Source organism: Delphinus delphis, chromosome 18, assembly GCF_949987515.2.
Source record: "Delphinus delphis chromosome 18, mDelDel1.2, whole genome shotgun sequence".
In the NCBI taxonomy this organism is placed as follows: Eukaryota; Metazoa; Chordata; class Mammalia; order Artiodactyla; family Delphinidae; genus Delphinus; species Delphinus delphis.
Window position 1 is genome coordinate 370,777 of NC_082700.1, and position 18,290 is coordinate 389,066.

General features: G+C 38.7%; 2 protein-coding genes across 3 annotated transcripts in view; one reads left to right on the top strand and one right to left on the bottom strand.

Annotated features, from left to right (window-relative positions):
• Positions 1-12,668, top strand: part of RNF17 (ring finger protein 17) — a 110,368-nt gene extending 97,700 nt beyond the window's left edge. The window contains exons 30-37 of the mRNA XM_059995543.1: positions 1,833-1,958; positions 3,137-3,193; positions 4,993-5,109; positions 6,276-6,444; positions 8,323-8,458; positions 10,321-10,510; positions 11,945-12,044; positions 12,543-12,668. Coding sequence (XP_059851526.1) covers positions 1,833-1,958; positions 3,137-3,193; positions 4,993-5,109; positions 6,276-6,444; positions 8,323-8,458; positions 10,321-10,510; positions 11,945-12,043 — 894 coding nt within the window. The 3' untranslated portion in view covers position 12,044; positions 12,543-12,668. The remainder of the gene's footprint in view (positions 1-1,832; positions 1,959-3,136; positions 3,194-4,992; positions 5,110-6,275; positions 6,445-8,322; positions 8,459-10,320; positions 10,511-11,944; positions 12,045-12,542) is intronic.
• A 1,964-nt stretch (positions 12,669-14,632) lies between these two features.
• The window catches only part of CENPJ (centromere protein J), a 53,840-nt gene continuing 50,182 nt past the window's right edge, over positions 14,633-18,290 (bottom strand). For both annotated transcript variants that reach the window (XM_059995545.1, XM_059995544.1), the window contains 4 exons: positions 16,704-16,844; positions 16,540-16,624; positions 16,335-16,455; positions 14,633-14,830 (listed from right to left, as the gene is read on the bottom strand). In XM_059995545.1, the coding sequence (XP_059851528.1) occupies positions 14,635-14,830; positions 16,335-16,455; positions 16,540-16,624; positions 16,704-16,844 (543 nt within the window). In that variant the 3' untranslated portion in view covers positions 14,633-14,634. The remainder of the gene's footprint in view (positions 14,831-16,334; positions 16,456-16,539; positions 16,625-16,703; positions 16,845-18,290) is intronic.

Sequence of the window (18,290 nt, forward strand, 5' to 3'; positions counted from 1 at the left end):
AGAGTACTAAGGAAGTAGAGATGTTTATAAACACATGGTAGTTTTCAGGATGGTGCTGTGTGTGTAGCACTGTGTTAGGTGCAGGTAATTCCCATCCTCAAGGGCCCTGTCTAGTTAGTGAAACAGTGAGACACAAGACAAAACCCTAAAGACTTTACACCACAACTTGCTGAGAGCCAGGCAGCTGGTAAAAAGAGTGAGTGTAATAGGAATGTAGAAATGGGAGTGGATGAAGTGCTCCTGACCAGGTAGGTGCGGAGACAGAAATGGGAAATGCATCTGCTAGAACAGAAGAAGTTTTGGGAGGAGCAGCAGTGCGAATAGGGTTTAAGAGAAGTAGACGTCAGGCAGGAGGCCCCGCTGGGGGTTCTTGAGCAGTGAGGCAGTGAGAAGATTCTCCTGGAGCTGTGTTGGAGGGTTCAGGCAGAAAGATAGAAAAACTTTAAGGAAGTGTTTCTGTATGAAAGGTGTGATGGCAGGCTAATAAAGACCTAAAAAGAGCCACAGACGCACTTAAATAAGAAAGTGGAGAAGCCTCTCCGCCTCTGGTTATTCACAGCCTCTGTGGACAGTCACGGAAGTTCTGCAGAGATGGGAACTGTTCAGGTTATCCAGGTGGCTTTCTTTACTGCTTAGCTTATTAGCCTAGGAAAACAGTGTGGCGTATACCAAGGTACTGGATTTCTCAGAAACCATGCCTGTGCCTGCCCTTGCAGCCCTGCTGCCGTAGCGGACCTTCCCCAGAAGTGTTCCTCCTACCTTACGTGCTCATGGCACGGACCCGGTGCCTCTTACCTGCTGGGCTCTGTCCTGGGCCTGCAGGCGCAGCAAGAGCCGAACAGAAGCTCCTGCCTCCGTTGAGCTTCCATTTTAGTGATGGGAAGTAAAATGAAAAAAATATATATATATATATGATATGTTAAATAGTAGTGCTGGCTAGAAAAATGAATTCGGAAAGGCTGATAAGGAGAGGTGGGTGGGGGAGGAGATAACATTTTAAATACAGTGGTCAGAGAAGACATCCCTTAAAAAATAAAATTTGATTGAGACTTCCGAGTGGTGAGAGGACACACCACGCCGTTACCAGATCAGTGCAGAGAGCCGCAGGGCAGGAGACGCCTGGAGTGTCCAAGGAGCAGACGGACGGACGGAGGTGGGAGGCCACCTGTGAGAGGTGCAGTTGTCGCTGCGCGGAGGTGGATGTGATCTGACCTCACAATCTACTGTTTTCACTTTGCACTGGTGAAAACTGGACGGTAGAAAAAGGTAGAAGCAGGAGATCAGCTGGAAGGCGATTACACTTAACTCTGAGTTAGGACTAAGGTGGTACCGAGTGGAAACAGTGAGGAACGATCAGCTTATCAGTCATGTGCATTTTGGTACCTAATGTTTGAAAATGGACCCACGGGTTTGAAAGCCACTATATGACTCCTAGACTGTTGTTAATTTCTTCTGATTCCTGCCATTTTTGGATTTTTAACTAAACTTCATTTCTTTACCCCTGAGCATAACTTTTTCTTTCTCCTTCTACTTAGTATAAATTATTAGTATTATCTAAAGATGATGTATAGCAAATTGTTTTCTTTACATAACTAGAAAACTCTACCTTATGGACATGTAAATATATTTTATAAAAACCAGAGTAGTAGTAGCATTATTGCCTTGTTATCTGCCAAAATACCAGGAAGAAAATTTTACAAAACGAGTCACTAGTCAAACTAGTAATACTGTGATTGTCAGAAATCTAATTTCATTTTTGCTGACTGTAAAATTTTAATCTACAAGCAGACTTTATTTTTATAGTAATAATCTCCTTTATTGAACTTAAATAGGAATTACCAGAAAATCCATGGGAGAAATTATCTATTCATCTCTATTTTGATGGAATGTCACTTTCTTATTTTATGGCACACCATAAGTGTTGTACTTTTGAACATTCTGAGGAAATACTGAAGGAAGTAAGTGAACTATTTTTCTATAAAATTCTAAACTATAGAAAAAGAAACTGGTTAAAATGTCATATTTTGTCTTTTGCCTCAAGCCTTCCATATAGTTCTACATGCCTGATATGTTAAGAGGGTCTAGAGGATTTGTAAATTCTTTGAGAAAGCAATACCCTATATCATGCTTTATAAAGTCCTAAAAAAGACTTCAGTTGCATTAAGAGTCACTTAGTTTTCTATATCTTCAAACCTAATGAGAAGCTCATATGTTCTCTAACGTTGTTTGAATATAGATGTAAATTATAAAATCATAATGGAATTCACTGCCAGAAATGACTCTCTCCCAAGATAAAATGGTTTTGCCTTATATTCAGTATTATAACATTTCCCCCAGTTTGCTTTCTTACAGGGAACTCAGAGCCAGATTTTAAGCTTAGCTTCAGTAAATAGCCCGTTCCCAGTTGCCTGGTGCTTCTGTTTTTAATATTTTAAAAAACATAATTAGTCTGTTACAGATACGATTTCACATTGCAGGCTGCCACAAATACTTTATAGAAACAGGGTACTCATAAATAAGAATGTGAACATTTTATATAGCAAGATATTTTTAGACTTGCAGTTCACTTGTTAGGTTTCTGAAATTCATTTTAGTGATAGTACACAACCAAACAGTGGATGTTCAGTTCAATATAGGAAACTACTTTCTTCTCTCAAATAGGAAACTATGACATAACTTTGTACATGCAATGCTCACAGCCAGTTGTTTCTTTTGAGCATAGAGGGTGTGTGTGTGTGTGTGTGTGTGTGTGTGTGTGCGCGCGCGTGCGTGCGTGCGCGCATGCGTGCCCCCACGTGTTTGTGTAAAGGGTGTTTCATCTGTTAAACCGGTTTTATAAAGATTACTTAGTCTCTCTGCCAGGTGTACTCTTCAGTGTGAACATTTAAAAGGAAAGGTAAGAGCTCCCACTCTTATTATAAACTAATGACAGTTGACATGCTTTTAGCATAATTTTGAGGATTCTTGTTGCAATATTAAGATCACTCAGAACACTAAATTTTCCCATAGTTAAGCTGAAATGAATGCCAACAAGGTCATGCACGCAGTTTTTGTGGGATGAAATATGAAAGTGCCTTAAAACAATATTACATAGTTAAAGATAGTTTTATTCATTAATAATACTATATTATTTCAGAAACCAACAGATTACAATACAAAGTGTGAGGAAGAGAGATGGGAAATAAGGTTTGAGGTAAGTTTCAATCCAAATATTTTGAAAATTTGGACACTTCATCAGTACAAATAATCTGATACAAGATCAGGTAGGTAAGCATAACAGCTTTATTAATTTACATACCATAAAGTTCAACTGTTTAAAGTGTACAGGTCAGTGGTTTTTAATATATTCATGGAGTTGTGCAATCATCACAACGATCTGATTCCACAACATTCCGTCTCAGAAAGAAGCTCCATACCAGCAGCGGTCACTTTCCATTTCCCCTCCCCCAGTTTCCTGGAAACTTTCTGTGGGTTTGTCTATTCTGGACCTTTCATATAAAGGGAATCACAGCCCTTTGTTACTGGCTTCTTTCATTCAGCATAATGTTTGCAGGGTTGAATCATGTTGTAGTATGTGTCCTTTTTATTGCTGAATAATATTCCATTATACAGATACACCACATTTTGTTTATCCATTCATCTGTTGATGGATACTTGCGTTGTTTTTACCTTTACAGATAGTGAATTAAAGCAACTATGAACGTTTGTGTACAAATTTTTAAGTGGATGTCTGTTTTCAGTTCTCTTGAGTATGGACCTAGGAGTGGCATTACTAAGTCATATGGTGACGATGTTTACCATTTTAAGGAACTGTGAAACTGTTTTCCAAACCAGCGGCATCATTTTACTTTGGTACTAGGATTGTACAAGGGTTCCACTTTTTCCATATCCTCACCAAGACTTATCTGACTTTTTTCCTAGCCATCTTAGGATAGGTGTGAAGATACAAGTCCCTTATCAGATATGATTTGCAAATATTTTCTCCCATTCTGTGGGTTGTCTTTTCACTTTCTTGATGGTATCCTTTGAAACACCAGAGTTTTAAATTTTGATGGAGTCTAGTTTATCCTTTTTATCTTATTTTTTCTTTTGTCACTTTTGCTTTTTGGTGAAAGAAGTGTTTTCATAAGTAAAATTTTATCATTTAAAATTTTAAGTAGAATTTAATTCCTATAATTATAAAAATGACATGCTTGTTGTAAAGTGTTTTGTAACAAATCAGTAAAATTCAACAGTAGGTAGTCACTTCTTGCTGAAATCTAAGTGGTTCAAATGTTTTGTTTTGCCACCAGTTTGGAAATGTTAAATAGTAATAAGTGAGTCTACAAATTTGAATATGATTGTTTTAGTATTAATCACCATATTAATCACCATATTCAAGTTTTTTTTAACTTACTAAAAGAAAAATCCCCTATATTTTTATATGTATATTTCTTTTAACAACTGCTAACTGCCTTGATCCTCTTTGGAATCATATAACTTTTAATTACTCCTCATGCTTTTATAGAGCTTAAGAGAGAGCACACTTTTTTCATGATTTTTAACTTAAATCTTCCTTTGTCATTTCATATATTAGTTTTTATTATAAAATACTCTAAAAATAAATGAAATATCACAGAAATGTGAAAAGAAAGAAGTTGCCCCAATTCTACATCTTGAACACCCCAGTCCATCCCACTAAGCAGCCGCAATTTGTTAATCATTCTTCTAGAGTTTTATGTGTTATATGTAAATATTATATATAAGTAAATATTCCTGTGGGGTTTTTTTTTTTACACAAAATCTTTTTTTGGGGCAGGGGACGAAAGATTGCTAAAGATCTTTTGATTATTTATCACATTTTGGTCCTACAAAAAAATTATTTTGTGATTTTCAGTGTCTCAGCTAGATTTTTGCTAAATGAAAGTAAATTGACACTGTAATAAGCTTTAATAACGTGGTGGGTTTCTGTAATAGTCACTCTGAAATTGGAATTTATTTTTGGTGTTTTAGGAATTGCTCTTGCCTGAAACAGAGACTCCTGTTTTACCGCCATATTTGTCTTCACCTCTTCCTCCCCCTGGAGAGCTCTACGCTGTTCAAGTTAAGCACGTTGTCTCACCCAGCGAAGTATGTGATTCCAGTAATGCTGGTGGTTAAAAACATGACAGGCAGTCTCGGTCTTTAACTCTAGGGTTGATTCTCCACATTTCCGTCTTCCTGATTTTCATAGCTGACAGCTGGTGGCCGCTAGGTTGCCTGCCCTATAATGTCCTCTTCAGACACTTGTTTGTACTTAATGAGGCAAGTGTTCCTTAATCACTGTTGGGTTTTCCAAGTATTGTGTAGCTTTTTCAATCAAATATTTAGATTGTTAAGTTGGAACTTATTTCCACCTGTGAAATCTTATTAAACATCTCATTCCCCTGTCCTCTTCCTACATTGAACTTAGGTGCTCTTTATTTGCTGTTTTTCCATACCACTTATCACCTTGTAACAACACACTGTGCCACTTCCTTATTTTCTTTGTCTGCTTCTTCCCACTAGAATGTAATTCCATGAAGGCAGGGATTTTTGTCTGTTTTGGTCAGAGGTGTATCCCTAGAACCTAGAATACTGCCTGATATAGCAGGCACTCAGTAAATATTGACTGAATGAGTAAGTACACTAAAGAAAATTCAATTATATATGCTTGGCTAACATGAGAGAAAGAAATGACAAATTAAGTGGCCAGGCAGTCCCTCAGCCATTTTTACACAGTAAACCATTCTTTTCACAGACAAGAAGAATTTGCTCCATAATTTCATCAGAGAACATAGTAGTGCAAACTATTGTTGGTTTTTATGATTTTTAATTAGTTATTAGTCGCCACATAAATTACCCCAAATTGAGCAGCATAAAACAACACACGTGAAAGTCGGGAATCCAGGATCTCGGGTTGCAGTCGGGGTGTGTGTTGGGGGGTGTGCAGGATCCACTTCCAGAGCCTGAGTGCTGGGCCCCGGCCCCGCGGGCCTCTCCTGGGCCTGCTGGCGCGGGTCTGCACGCTCCCCTGGTGGGCTGAGCGCCACCAAGGCAGAGACCACGCCTTTGACAACCTGGGCTCGGTGGTCACATACCGCCGCCGCTGTCGTGCTTTACAGTCACAAAGAGCAAGTCTGGTTTGCTGTGGGGACTTGACTCTGTGAGGACTGTGAGGCCGTTGCTGGGGACTGGCTGCGCAGTCGTTCTGTCCACATCATGAATACTAAAAATTACAGAATTTGAACTTTTTCCCTTCCCTTCTCCCCACTTAGGTGTATATTTGCCTTGACTCTGTAGAAAACTGTAATCTGGTTAAGCAGCATGATGACACAGTTGACAGTGGAGTCAGCTGGGAACCTGAGCCTGAGAGCCTTGAGGAAGCGCTAGGGAGGTTCAATGTGGATGTGGAGACATTCCCTCCTCTGACGGACTTCAGAACAGGTACTAAACTTTCAGAGTAAAATGGGATTCCTAATGAAGCCCCTGTTTTGTTTCAGTGCTGACGAGACTGGGTTGTTTCTAAGGTTAACTGGTATTTTTATCACCCTCACTTGATATGCATGGTCTCTTGCCTTGGGGCGCTTTTGTTTTTCAAAGCTCAAGTCGAACTGTAACATTGACTGCATGAAGATGGCTTTTCTGAGCTTGCAATTTCGCCAGTAGCTCAGATTGTGAGTTGTTACTTGGACCTGAACGGCACTTATTTTAATTACAAGCCACCTAAGCTGCTAATTGTGGTGTGGGTAAGCAGAACTCAGATCGTGTTGAGTCCTGCCAGCATGGGTGAAACCCTGCTTTTTTCCCTTTCTATTTCCCTATCTTTATTAAATACATGGCATTCTCCTGTGAGGAAAATGCATCTAGTTACTGGTGATGACGGTTCCTGAGTACAAGGAGTGGTGTCTACACATTTCATCAGTATGTGATGTATAGGGATGTATTCATCCTTGGTATTTTGTTCCTATCAGAGGATAATTTAGCAAAGGAAAACATCGGTCTGACGTCCTGTCTGATTTTACTTAATGAGATTTTAATCACTTGTGACCCATGTTTGGCTGATGACCACCACTTGCTGTTCCCTCTGCCTGGAAAGTTCTGGGATGTGTAGCAGGGTCTCTGCTCAGCTATCCCCGAATGGCAGCTCTTCCCTGATGCATCCCACCCCACCCCCTCCTCCCCTCCTCCCCCCCTCCGGGCCTTTAAGGCAGCACCACAGCAGGGACTCTGTGCCACAGCACTTAAGGAGGGCACCTGGCACAAATAGGTGCTCTTAAGTATTTGCTCAATGAGTGAAAAAATAAACTCACTGTCACTTTTTTTTTTGTAAATTAATGTATAATCTGGAAGAAACAATTCCTTCCTCACTGTGCTCTTCTCTCAAGGGAGGCTGCACCAACAGTCCATGAGTAATGTGATAATTCACGGAGCTATACATACATGTGTGCATTTTTTCTGTGGTGGTTCTTCAATTAAGTATGCATATGTACAAGTTGATTCACAGACAAGTGCTTCTTAAATATGTACGGAATCTATATTGAAGGAGTTGAATAAGGAATCTATTTAGGTAACACGTTGAGGATATGTGGTTGAAGTGGGTTGGGAGTATATTGTGAAGAACCCTGTAAATTGCAGTCTAAGGACTTGGTACTGCAGACAGTTAAGATGCCATTGAAATTTTTTAAACTACAGAGCAATGGAATTGGATTGGAGGAGAAGGAAATTAAAAGTAGGAATAACAGAAACCATTTTACTGTCATTTGCAGAAGACAACTGCCCAAAGGAAAAAAAATCGGGGGCATATAAGAAGTGGGAACAATGGAAGGATGGTTTAAGCCTTGGGTGGTGGAAGAACTAGGACTCTGAGAATGGAGAGGTGTCTTCCTTCCAGCCTTTTCCTAACTTAGGAATTAAGACAAACAAGGTTTATAAAGTATAAACAGAAAAAAGAGCATAAGCCAACATGTGGCTAACTGTTGAGTGTTTAATTCTGAATAATGGGTAATTGGTGATTAATTTTCTTTGTACTTTGCTGTATTTTTTTTTAAAAACGTTTTTAAGAAAATAAAAGGCAATGTGGGGCGTCCCTGGTGGCGCAGTGGTTGAGAGTCCGCCTGCCGATGCAGGGGACACGGGTTCATGCCCCGGTCCGGGAAGATCCCACATGCCGTGGAGTGGCTAGGTCTGTGAGCCATGGCCGCTGAGCCTGTGCGTCCGGAGCCTGTGCTCCGCAACGGGAGAGGCCACAACAGTGAGAGGCCCGCGTACCACCAAAAAAAAAAAAAAAAAGGCAATGTCATTTTCCCCTTTTTGTCTTTTCAGAAATGCCTTGCCTTGCAGAATATGATGATGGCGTATGGTACAGAGCAAAGATTGTTTCCATTAAAGAATTTAATCCTCTGGCTGTCCTGGTACAATTTGTTGATTATGGATCAACTGAAAAGCTGACAATAAACAGGTTAGAAAAACAAAAATGTAAACTTAGTTGAATTAGCATTCTTAGTTTTCTATTCTTTTTTTTTTAAATAATTGAAAAGATTTTGCCTCTTTTTTTAAAAGAAAAATCTATTTTAAAGCTGCTTATATATTGGGAGTATTTTCTGTCTAAAAATTATTTTTTATTGTGGTAAAATATACATCAAATTTACCATGTTAAAAAATAAATTTTAAAAAATTCTTAGAGAAAAAACTTACGTTAGCCATTTTTAAGTATACAATTAACTGGCATTAAGTATTCAGTGTTGTGTGACCATTGCTACTGTCCATTTTCAGGACTTTTTCATAACCCCAAATAGAAACTGTACCCCTCAATAACATTCCATTTCTTTTCCCTCAGCTCTCGGTAACCCCTCTTCTACTCCCTGTATGAATTTGCTTATTTTAGGTTCTTCATCAAGTGTAATCATAAGTATTTGTCCTTTTATGTCTGATTTATTTTACTTACAATGATGTTTTCACAGTTCATCCAATTGAAGCATGTGTCAGAATTTCATTACTTTTATGACTAAATAATATTTCGTTTTTACGTATATACCACATTTTGTTTATCTGTTCATCTGTTGATGGACACTTGGTCTGTGAATAATGCTATGAACACTGACATACAAAGAGCCGTTTTGAGTTCCTGCTTTCAGCTGTTTGGGGTATTATATACCTCAAAATGGAATTGCGGGACCATATGATAATTCTGTGTTTAACTTTTTCAGGAAATGCCAAACTTTTCCATAGTAGCTATACTATTTATATTTCCACCAGCAACGCACAGGAGTTCCATTTTGTCCACATCCTTGCCGACACTGTTATTTTCCAACTTTTTTTATTGTTGTTTGTGATACTTTTTTAATAGTGGTAAAATACACATATCATAAAATCTAACATCTTAACCATTTTTAGAAGTATAGTTAAGTAGTGTTAACTTTCTTTACATTGTTAGTGCAACCAATCTCCAGAACTCTCTTCATTTTGGAAAACTGAAACTAACCCTGTGCCTCTTAAACGATCCCTCATTCCCTCTTCATCCAGCCCGTCAACCACTGTTCCGCTTTCCCATCTCTATGAATTTTGATTGTAGGTATCTCATACGTCTTTTTGTAACTGGCTTATTTCACTTAGCATGATGTCAAGGTTCAACTATGTCATAGCATATGTTAGAATTTTCTTCTTTTCTAAGGCTGAATAATATTCCATCATATGTATATAACACATTTTATTTATCCATGCACCCATCAGTGGATACTTGGCTATTGTGAATGATGCTATGAACATGGGTGTACAAAAATCTCTTCATGACCCTGCTTTAAATATACTCAGAAGTGGAGTTGCTGGATAATATGCTTATTCTTAGTATTTGGAGGAACCACCAAACTTCCCCACAGTAGCACTTTACATTCCCACCAAATGTCCAAGGGTTCCAGTTTTTCTCTGTATCCTCACCAACACTTACCTTCCGTTTTTGTTTGTTTGTTTAATAGTAGCCATCCTAATGGGTATGAGGTGAAATCACATTGTGGCTTTGATTTGCATTTCCCTGATGATTAGTGATGTTGAGCACCTTTTCATTTGCTTGTTGGCCATTTATATCCCTTCCTTGGAGAAATGTCTTTTTTAATGTGTATTTTCTCTCATTCTGTACGTTGCCTTTGCACTCTGTTGATTGTGCCCTTTGCACAGTTTTAAATTTTGATATTATCAAAATTTTTTCTTCTGTTGCCTGTGCTTTTGGTGTCATATCCAAGAAACACTGCCAAATCCAACACCATTAACTTTTCCTCTAATTGTGACATTCCTAACATTTTAATTGAAGGATTTCTTTTGTGACAGACTTCGTCAAATTCCTCTTCATCTTATGCAGTATCCAGCCCGAGCCATAAAGGTGCTCTTGGCAGGGTTTAAACCTCCCTTAAGAGATATAGGAAAGGCAAGAATACCGTACTGTCCCAAGTGGAGCATGGAAGCATTGTGGGCTATGATAGACTGTCTTCAAGGAAAACAACTTTATGCTTCTTCCATGGTAAATATCTGTCTTAATTAGCCAAAATACTTTCAAAGCTATTTCAAGGATCCCTGTTAACTTTCTGAAGTGCTTTTTATCTCTGCAGCTCTAGATGCAAAAACGCTTTAAAGCATTTGATGTTGTAAATACTATAGGATTAATCTTAAGGCTTGTTCAAATGTCTTAGTTTATATTTTACAACCTTTTGATTCGCCCTGCAATGATATAAAATATCAGTGATGTAATGACTAAGATGAAAAATGATCAAGATGAGTATCCTATAATCAAAGAACTGATAATGAGGAAAACATGTAAACTACTAATACAAGGTAGAATGAAATAAATGCTATAAAAAAGGTATAGGTATCTTTGGGGTGTGGGTGTGGGGAGAGAAGCAAGAGCGATGAATTCTGTCTGGAGAGATCAGGGTAGGGTGTTTGAGCCCCTGCTTAGGAGGCACTCGAGTGCTTATTCAGTTAAGTATGACCGGGAGAAAGTGACATTTGAGCTGCATCCTAAAAGTAGAAAAGACCAGAAAGGGGATTCTGGTCAGAGTCAGAGAAAGGTTCAAATGGTGCTCATATCATAACTGTACTGACTTTGAATTGTTTAATGCAGTAGAAGGTCCAGAAAAGAAAATTCAGATCATGCTTGGTATAAATATGCTTTCTACTTGAGGCTTAGTCACAAAGGGGTGGCTCAAAGGCCATATCTGGCTTGTAACCATGTTTGATTTAGTGCACAGCTGTTATAAAATTGGAAAATTATACCAAAAGTCTTATTTCTAAGTACTACAAAATCTTCTGGAATGACAGCTAGCACCAGCGGGGCAACAGCAGTCCCTCTAGGTGGGAGCATGCTCTTCGGTTCACCCTAGTCCTCACCACTGCTGTTTCAGTCCAGCTCGCCCTGGTTTGGGGACCCGAGATTTGGGGGATTTCTGATATACTGGCTGTGACAAGAATGAGCTCTTAATGGAGCAGTGCTATTACTAGAAAGTGCTTTTTCAAAACCTCTGTACATACCACGTTCCCGTGTGTGCAGTGGTGTAAATAGCTTATGCAGGGTTTCTCTCAAGAAGCCAGTGAAAATAACAGATGTTCTTGTAAATACATGTGTATTCACCTCTATGAGTAACACTCAAAATTTGCTGACTGTATGCGTAAGGTATGCTTTCTGTGTAGAATGTAAATGAATTTTAACAGCGATGGTAGTATTAAAGCCCACTGGCCCAATCTAGGAAAACCTTGGGGAGAGTTAGTTACATTTTACATAAAGTAAAAGAGGGAAAGAGTGAGACCTAGCAAGAAACCATCAAGATACCTTTTGAAAGTAACAGCGTATAAATTATAAATAAACTTAGACAGTGCCTTGTCCCTCCTGCCAGTTGTAGGAGGAACAGGCAGCAAAGACATGATGGTGTTTTCTTGACATGTATCTTTTTAATTTTAGGCTCAGGTACCAGAACAAATAGTGACATTATATGAAGATGAACGGTATCCAGTTCATATGTCATTAGTAGAAATGGGGCTTGCAGACCAAGATGAGTGATGTAAGTACCACGACTTCTTGTTCACCCTTATAGTCAGCATACGGCATGTGACTGATGTAGCAGAGATTAATACTAAATTGCCCTGAAAAGCACCTTTGGCCTTTCCTTGACTTGTCAAAGGAATGACAACAAAGTTCGACCAGAGTCTCTCTTGTAGATCTCTCCTTCATAGGCCCTTCTTACCTATTGAGTACCAGCAACAGAGAGGTTCCATAGCTATAAAGACGCTTGGGACGGCTGTCCTGACCATTCATGGTGCCAGATGGTTATGGGGGCAAGGAGGAGAGCAGCAGAAAGTGGGCACTATAAATAATTTAAGCACAGAACTCTATGCTACACGTGCAGCACTACTGGACAGTCAATGCCCTGATAACAAGGTTATTAAAGTCCTTCGGTAAACAGCTCACTCTTTATCCGTTCACATAAATGTAACGTGATTCAGTAACTGTATTTGAACCTTAAGCAAAGGTTTAAAATAACACACCTTTTGTTTTTCAGGTTTACAGTACAGAGCATCTATAGCAGCCCAGAAGAAAGTTTTCTGTTATATGTAGACCGTTTCAGGCTTATTTTTCTTGACTTGTTCTGCAATAGTGCTGGGCTTTTTTTTTCTGTTCTTTACATGCTGAACTGTTAGGAATTGTTCAAAAAAAGTTAATAAATATTTGCTTTCAAGTATTTACTTATTTTATTTTACTGTAATTTTTAAATGAAATATTTCAGGCACGTTAGAAAAAACATATTTAGTTCATTTTATAACTAATGTACATTCAGCTGAAGAAATAAGACATCATCAGCATGGTTGTAGGCCCCTGTTCTACCCTTCCCCAGTCATTCTGTTTCTTACAGAGGAGGTGAGTACTGTGAATTTGGTGTTTAGCATTCTCATATAGCGCTTTATAATTTTATTGTATGTGCACACATCCATAAACAAGAGCTCTGTATATTTTTAAGTGTGTGCAGTATCACGCGATTACCTTTTCCCTACTTTATTTCCACTATATAATGCATATTGGTATGCATAGCTCTATTTTATTCACTTTCACTGTTACATCCATCTGTGCATATAATTTATCCTGTTAAGATATTTAGGTCGTTACCAGTTTTTTCTCAATTACAGATACTCTACTGTACAACCCCTTATGCACCTGTGAGGGGTTTTCTAGTAAATATACTTTAGTGGAATTTAGTACTAGGTCATGAGGCAACTGCTTTCCAAAAAAGGGATTTTACCAGCTAATTCTACCATCAGTAGTCCAAGTTCCTTGCCAGCATGTGGTGTGGCCAGACCATTGTTTGCCAGTTTATGACACGAACGTAAAAAGGTACCTCATTGTTGAAATATGCATTTACTGGTTTTAGTTTATTGCTTATTAATATCCTTTGTTTGTAATTACCTATTTTAACTAATAGGGATTCTTTATATATTCTGGTTACTAATCCTTTGTCAGATACGTGTTTCTTTTCCTAGGCTGTGACTTTACTCTCTTTTGTGTTATCTTTGGACAAACAAACTTTTGACTCATCAACCTTTTAAGGTTTGTGCTGTGTCTCATTTAAAAATCTTTCTCTCAGGAGCTCCCTGGGTCTAGGGGTTAGGGTTAGGCACTTTCACTGCTGTGGCCTGGGTTCAGTCCCTGGTCTGGGAACTGAGATCCCCCAAGAGGTGGGGCACAGCCAAAAATAATAATAATTTAAAAAATAAAATTTAAAAATCTTTCTCTATTCCTGAGGTAATATATATAATTATTTATTTTCTTTGAAAAGTTTTTTGTTATTCAGTTTTAAATCACCTGGAATTAATACATGTGGCTTTTTTAAAAATACTGAGTTACTGCCAGCACTACTGTCAGACTGCACTAAGTGACTAGACCAAACTTACTATGTGAATCTACTTGTAGGTGACTTGCCCCCCACCCCTTCAAGGACATCTTGCTCCTGTCAGCCCCGCCTTACAGGTAATAAGGTCAAGGCACCTGTGGTCTATCAATCAGTTAACACTGGCTGGTTAGTTTTCACGCCCCGCCTTTCTCAGCTGTCACCCTCGTGACAACTGCTTTTTCCTCCCATGAGATTTATCTGCACTCATAGAATGAACTCTTCTGCCTGTTTGTTTTACTGTTTATTTGTACTCAGTCACTGTTTTAACTTCCAATTCTGTGACCTCTGTGGTAGATAATGCTTCACTTTTAGTACTAATTGAGCACAGTAATATTTTGACTGGAGAAATCCTCTTACTCCTTCAGTAAACTTTCTAAGCAAGCCCTTCATAGGCCTGGCAGGTGGTGGGAAAATCTGTGATACTGTGCTGCTTGTACTTCTTGGCTCTCATAACCATCTCCAACCAATGAAAGCATCCACTTGTTAAAAGTCTGTACTGGTTAGAACCATAGAAAGACAAGGTAGGTGAACTAAAAATGAAAGCTGTCCCTGTGCATTTCAAACATTATGAAAAAATTCCAAACAATCTTTTCCATTTATATATACACACAGTATATATAAATTAAACCACAGAATCCACAAGAAAATGTACATTTTTTAAAGAAGAAAATCGAGTTAATGTTATTTCATGATTAGCCACACACAAGGATCATGACAACTTTGTGTCCATTAGAACATTACCATCCTTGTCTTTAACTCTTACGCGACCAGATGAATATTTGGTTTCTTGAAGACCGTTTGCATACACAGTTTTAACAGTGCCATCTGGATACTCCCGTCTCTTGAACTGGGCCGTGTGTAGTTCTCGTTGGCCATTATTAAACTCTATGATTTTGTTGCCATCTCTGTAAATTTAAAGTAGAATTTAATTTCTTTAAAAATATGGAGTATATACAGCAGGAGAACTCTGGCAGTTACTCCTCTCCTACAACATCCCTGGTCCTTATATAGGTATAATTGGGACTCCTCAGCACAGAGTGGTTTTTTCTGTTTTGGTTATTTCTCAAATTTTATATGAACACAATGGCTCTGTGCCACATACAGGTGTTAGCCAGTGCCCTATCAAGTGTGGCCCTAGGGTGTCAGCATCACCCAAGGGCTCATTAGAAACGCAAATTATTTGGCTGGGGCCCAGCAACCTACTCTTGAACAGTCCCCTCCAGCTGATTCGAGAACCACTGCTGTAAGTGAAAAACGGCAAAGTAATCCTGAATGAATTGCATATTTGAAAGCTGCTAAGAGAATAAAAGTCTTCATCACAAGAAAAATGTGTAAGTATGTGTGTGTAATGATGGAAGTTAACTAGAATTCTGTGATCATCTTGCAATATACACCAATATCAAATCTTTGCTGTACACCTGAAACTAATTAATTGTATTTAATTGTATCTCAATTAAAACATGATAATCCTGAATGAATTAATACACGGGATGTGCTTTAGTGTAGATGAAAAAAGACTTGCCATGAGTTAATACTTGAAGATGGACAGACGGATATGGGAACCTTTTCATATTATTTTCTTTCTACTACAGAAAATTTCAATCGAGTCAATTTTTTTGAAAAGTTTCTAAAATCAAAGTGTACTGTACACAGAAGAAATAAAAGTTTGAGGAAAATCTTTAGTTGAGCACCAGATAAAGTTTCAGACCACATTAAGGGAAAAACACAATCATGACCATGAAAAGTTCCTACATTATTGCCAAGTTTATATCACAGAATTCAAGTTAATGGGTACTTAAACTGTTACACTCCAGGAGAGGAGGGTGAAACTAAAAACAGGACTCTCGATGTGACAAAACTCCACCAAGGTTTCAATTAAAATGGTGCTTATAAGATGCTCTTCACTGTGGATTGAAGAAGTTGGCTCTAACTTCAAGACATTTAATACTCAGAAGGAGAAAGAAAGATAATTGTTGATTTTAAGGAATTGGCTTAGGGTGGCCAGAGAGTAAAGTGCTTACGCTGGGAAAGGGAGACCCAGATAAGCAAAACACAGAGTCTGGTTATTGTTAAAAATTGACAGGGCAGCTTTCCTTCCTTGTGTCTCACTCACTGCTTTCAAATTTCACCAGATTGATTTCTAAACAAATACTTGCCATTTGCCTTTCGTGAAGTGCTGTTCAGACACCCTTTAGAGGTCTGTAGGCTAAAGATTATCCTAGACGTTGCAATGCATTTATCTCAACCTCATCCTAAACTCCAGAATGCTGAAAACATGTCTCACCTGCTCTCAAATTCTGAACTCAGTGAAATGTTGAATGACTTACACAAATGTTTTAAGATTTTTAAAATTCAACTGGTAATAAAAGTTGAAAACTAGAAAATCTAGAAACAAAACAGGTAACGTACCGTTGCCCTCTGACGATTGTACCATCTGGGAAAATGCTTTCTTCTTGTCCATCAGCAAACAAGTTTTTGACAGTCTGATCAGGAAACGTGATTTCTTTTCTTCCATCTGGGAAATGTTTTTCTGTAGAAAAAGGGGTTACCATAAATATTTTATTTTTAAAGAAAGGAAGAATGTAATAACTGAGAGGGCACAGCAGGTTTTCACCTATCTGTCCGCTTGAGAAATGTAAGACTTCCAGTCCTTCTGGGTACGTGGTGTGGGTGGTGCGTGTGGCTGCGTAGTAGTAGATCTGCAAAGACACAGAGTCAGCACTGCCTCCTCTTCAGAGGTGTTTACGCTACGGACAAAACACGCCCGTGGAAACCTACCACTCTCCCATCCGGCATGACCTGCTTGACATCACCGTTGAAGAAAGTGACAGTGACCGTCTTTCCATCTGCACTCGCTTCTTTTCGGGTTCCATTTGGAAACAATATAACACGGCACCCATTCTTATAAACTTTTTCTATCTACAAAAAAAAGAAAAACCAGGACTATCAATATGTAAAACTTCCTGAGACCACACGACAAAAATATCCCTAATACTTTTAATTGCCTACTTTGACATTTTTCATAATAAAAATTAAAACACTTCTCAGAGGGAGAGAAAAGTTAATAAGTTCATAATAATCAGCTTCACCTATCTACACATCACTGTTCTTAGGTCACCTGTTCCCCCAAAACAAACTTTTTTTTCAAGCAAACTGCAGACATCACTTCTCCTGTAAACATTTCAACAGGTATCTCTAATGGAAGTATTTTTAACATAACCAAACCGTTATCATCCCTAATAAGCTGTAATTAATTCCTTCATAACCATATTTTCCATAAATGCACACAAAGAAGGCCTTTTACAGTTTACTTGAATCAGGATCAAAACAAGATCCACACACACTTGATGTGTCTCTCCCCTCAATTTCTAATGGTCCCTTCCTTTCCCCTTTTAATGACAACTGTTGAAGGAACTGGGTCACTGAATATGTAACATTTCCCACACTCTGGATTTGGCTGATTGCTTTTCCATTATAGTGTCATTAAACATGTTCCCATATCACTTTTTCCTTAAAAAACCCAGTAGTTAGCTCTCGAGGCTTGATTAAATTCCAGCTGAATTACTCTGACAAGAGTACTTTTTAGGTGCAGCAGTGGGCCTTGTGTGGCAGCACGTCCAGAGATCCAGTAGGTATGCGCTGCCTCCTGACCTCAGCACTGAGTGGGTGGCATCTCGAGATCCGTCAACCTTTCGTCTAAGGTTTTAGGAGCCACTGATGACTACCTAGACCCTCGTGTCGTCAGAAATTGTAAACTGGGGATTCTCTAATTTTCTCATTCCTCTTCCATTCATTAGCTGCGATTCTTCTTCTAAAAAAGAAAACCTTCCCTCGTCAACAATTTGTTATCCTGAAGTAGAGTTTGTACAGGAAGAGCCTAACAACTTACTTCTGACTGTTGGTCTTGTCCTTCACTCATTCCTCAAGATTTGCAGTGAACTTTGGCCTTCTGATTTCTATTAAAGTGGATCAGATTAGAGTACTTGGAAAAGTACATGTTCTATAAACCCGAGGAAAAATTCCCTCATCACCTCCTCAGTAACCCTGTTTATGTTCCTCCTCTTGTCATTTTCACTTTTTAGCTGGAACACCCAGCCAGGCCGTTTTCCCACTCAAAACCTTTCCTAAGCACAAGAATAAAATTGTCAGGCTGGGGGTGGAGAGCAGCTGATCCAGGAAATATTTAAGGAAGCCTGCAGGAAGGGTAGGGCCGAGAACTGAGGTTTTGAAAAGTACCAAGGATTACCAAGGCTTCTTAGCTATGTCTGGAGAAAGAACAAGAGTTTAAGCAACTGGATTGTATTCCTCCTTTTGTTGCATCATCTCTAAATTAGAAATGGCAGCTAAATGCATGCTGTCCATTTA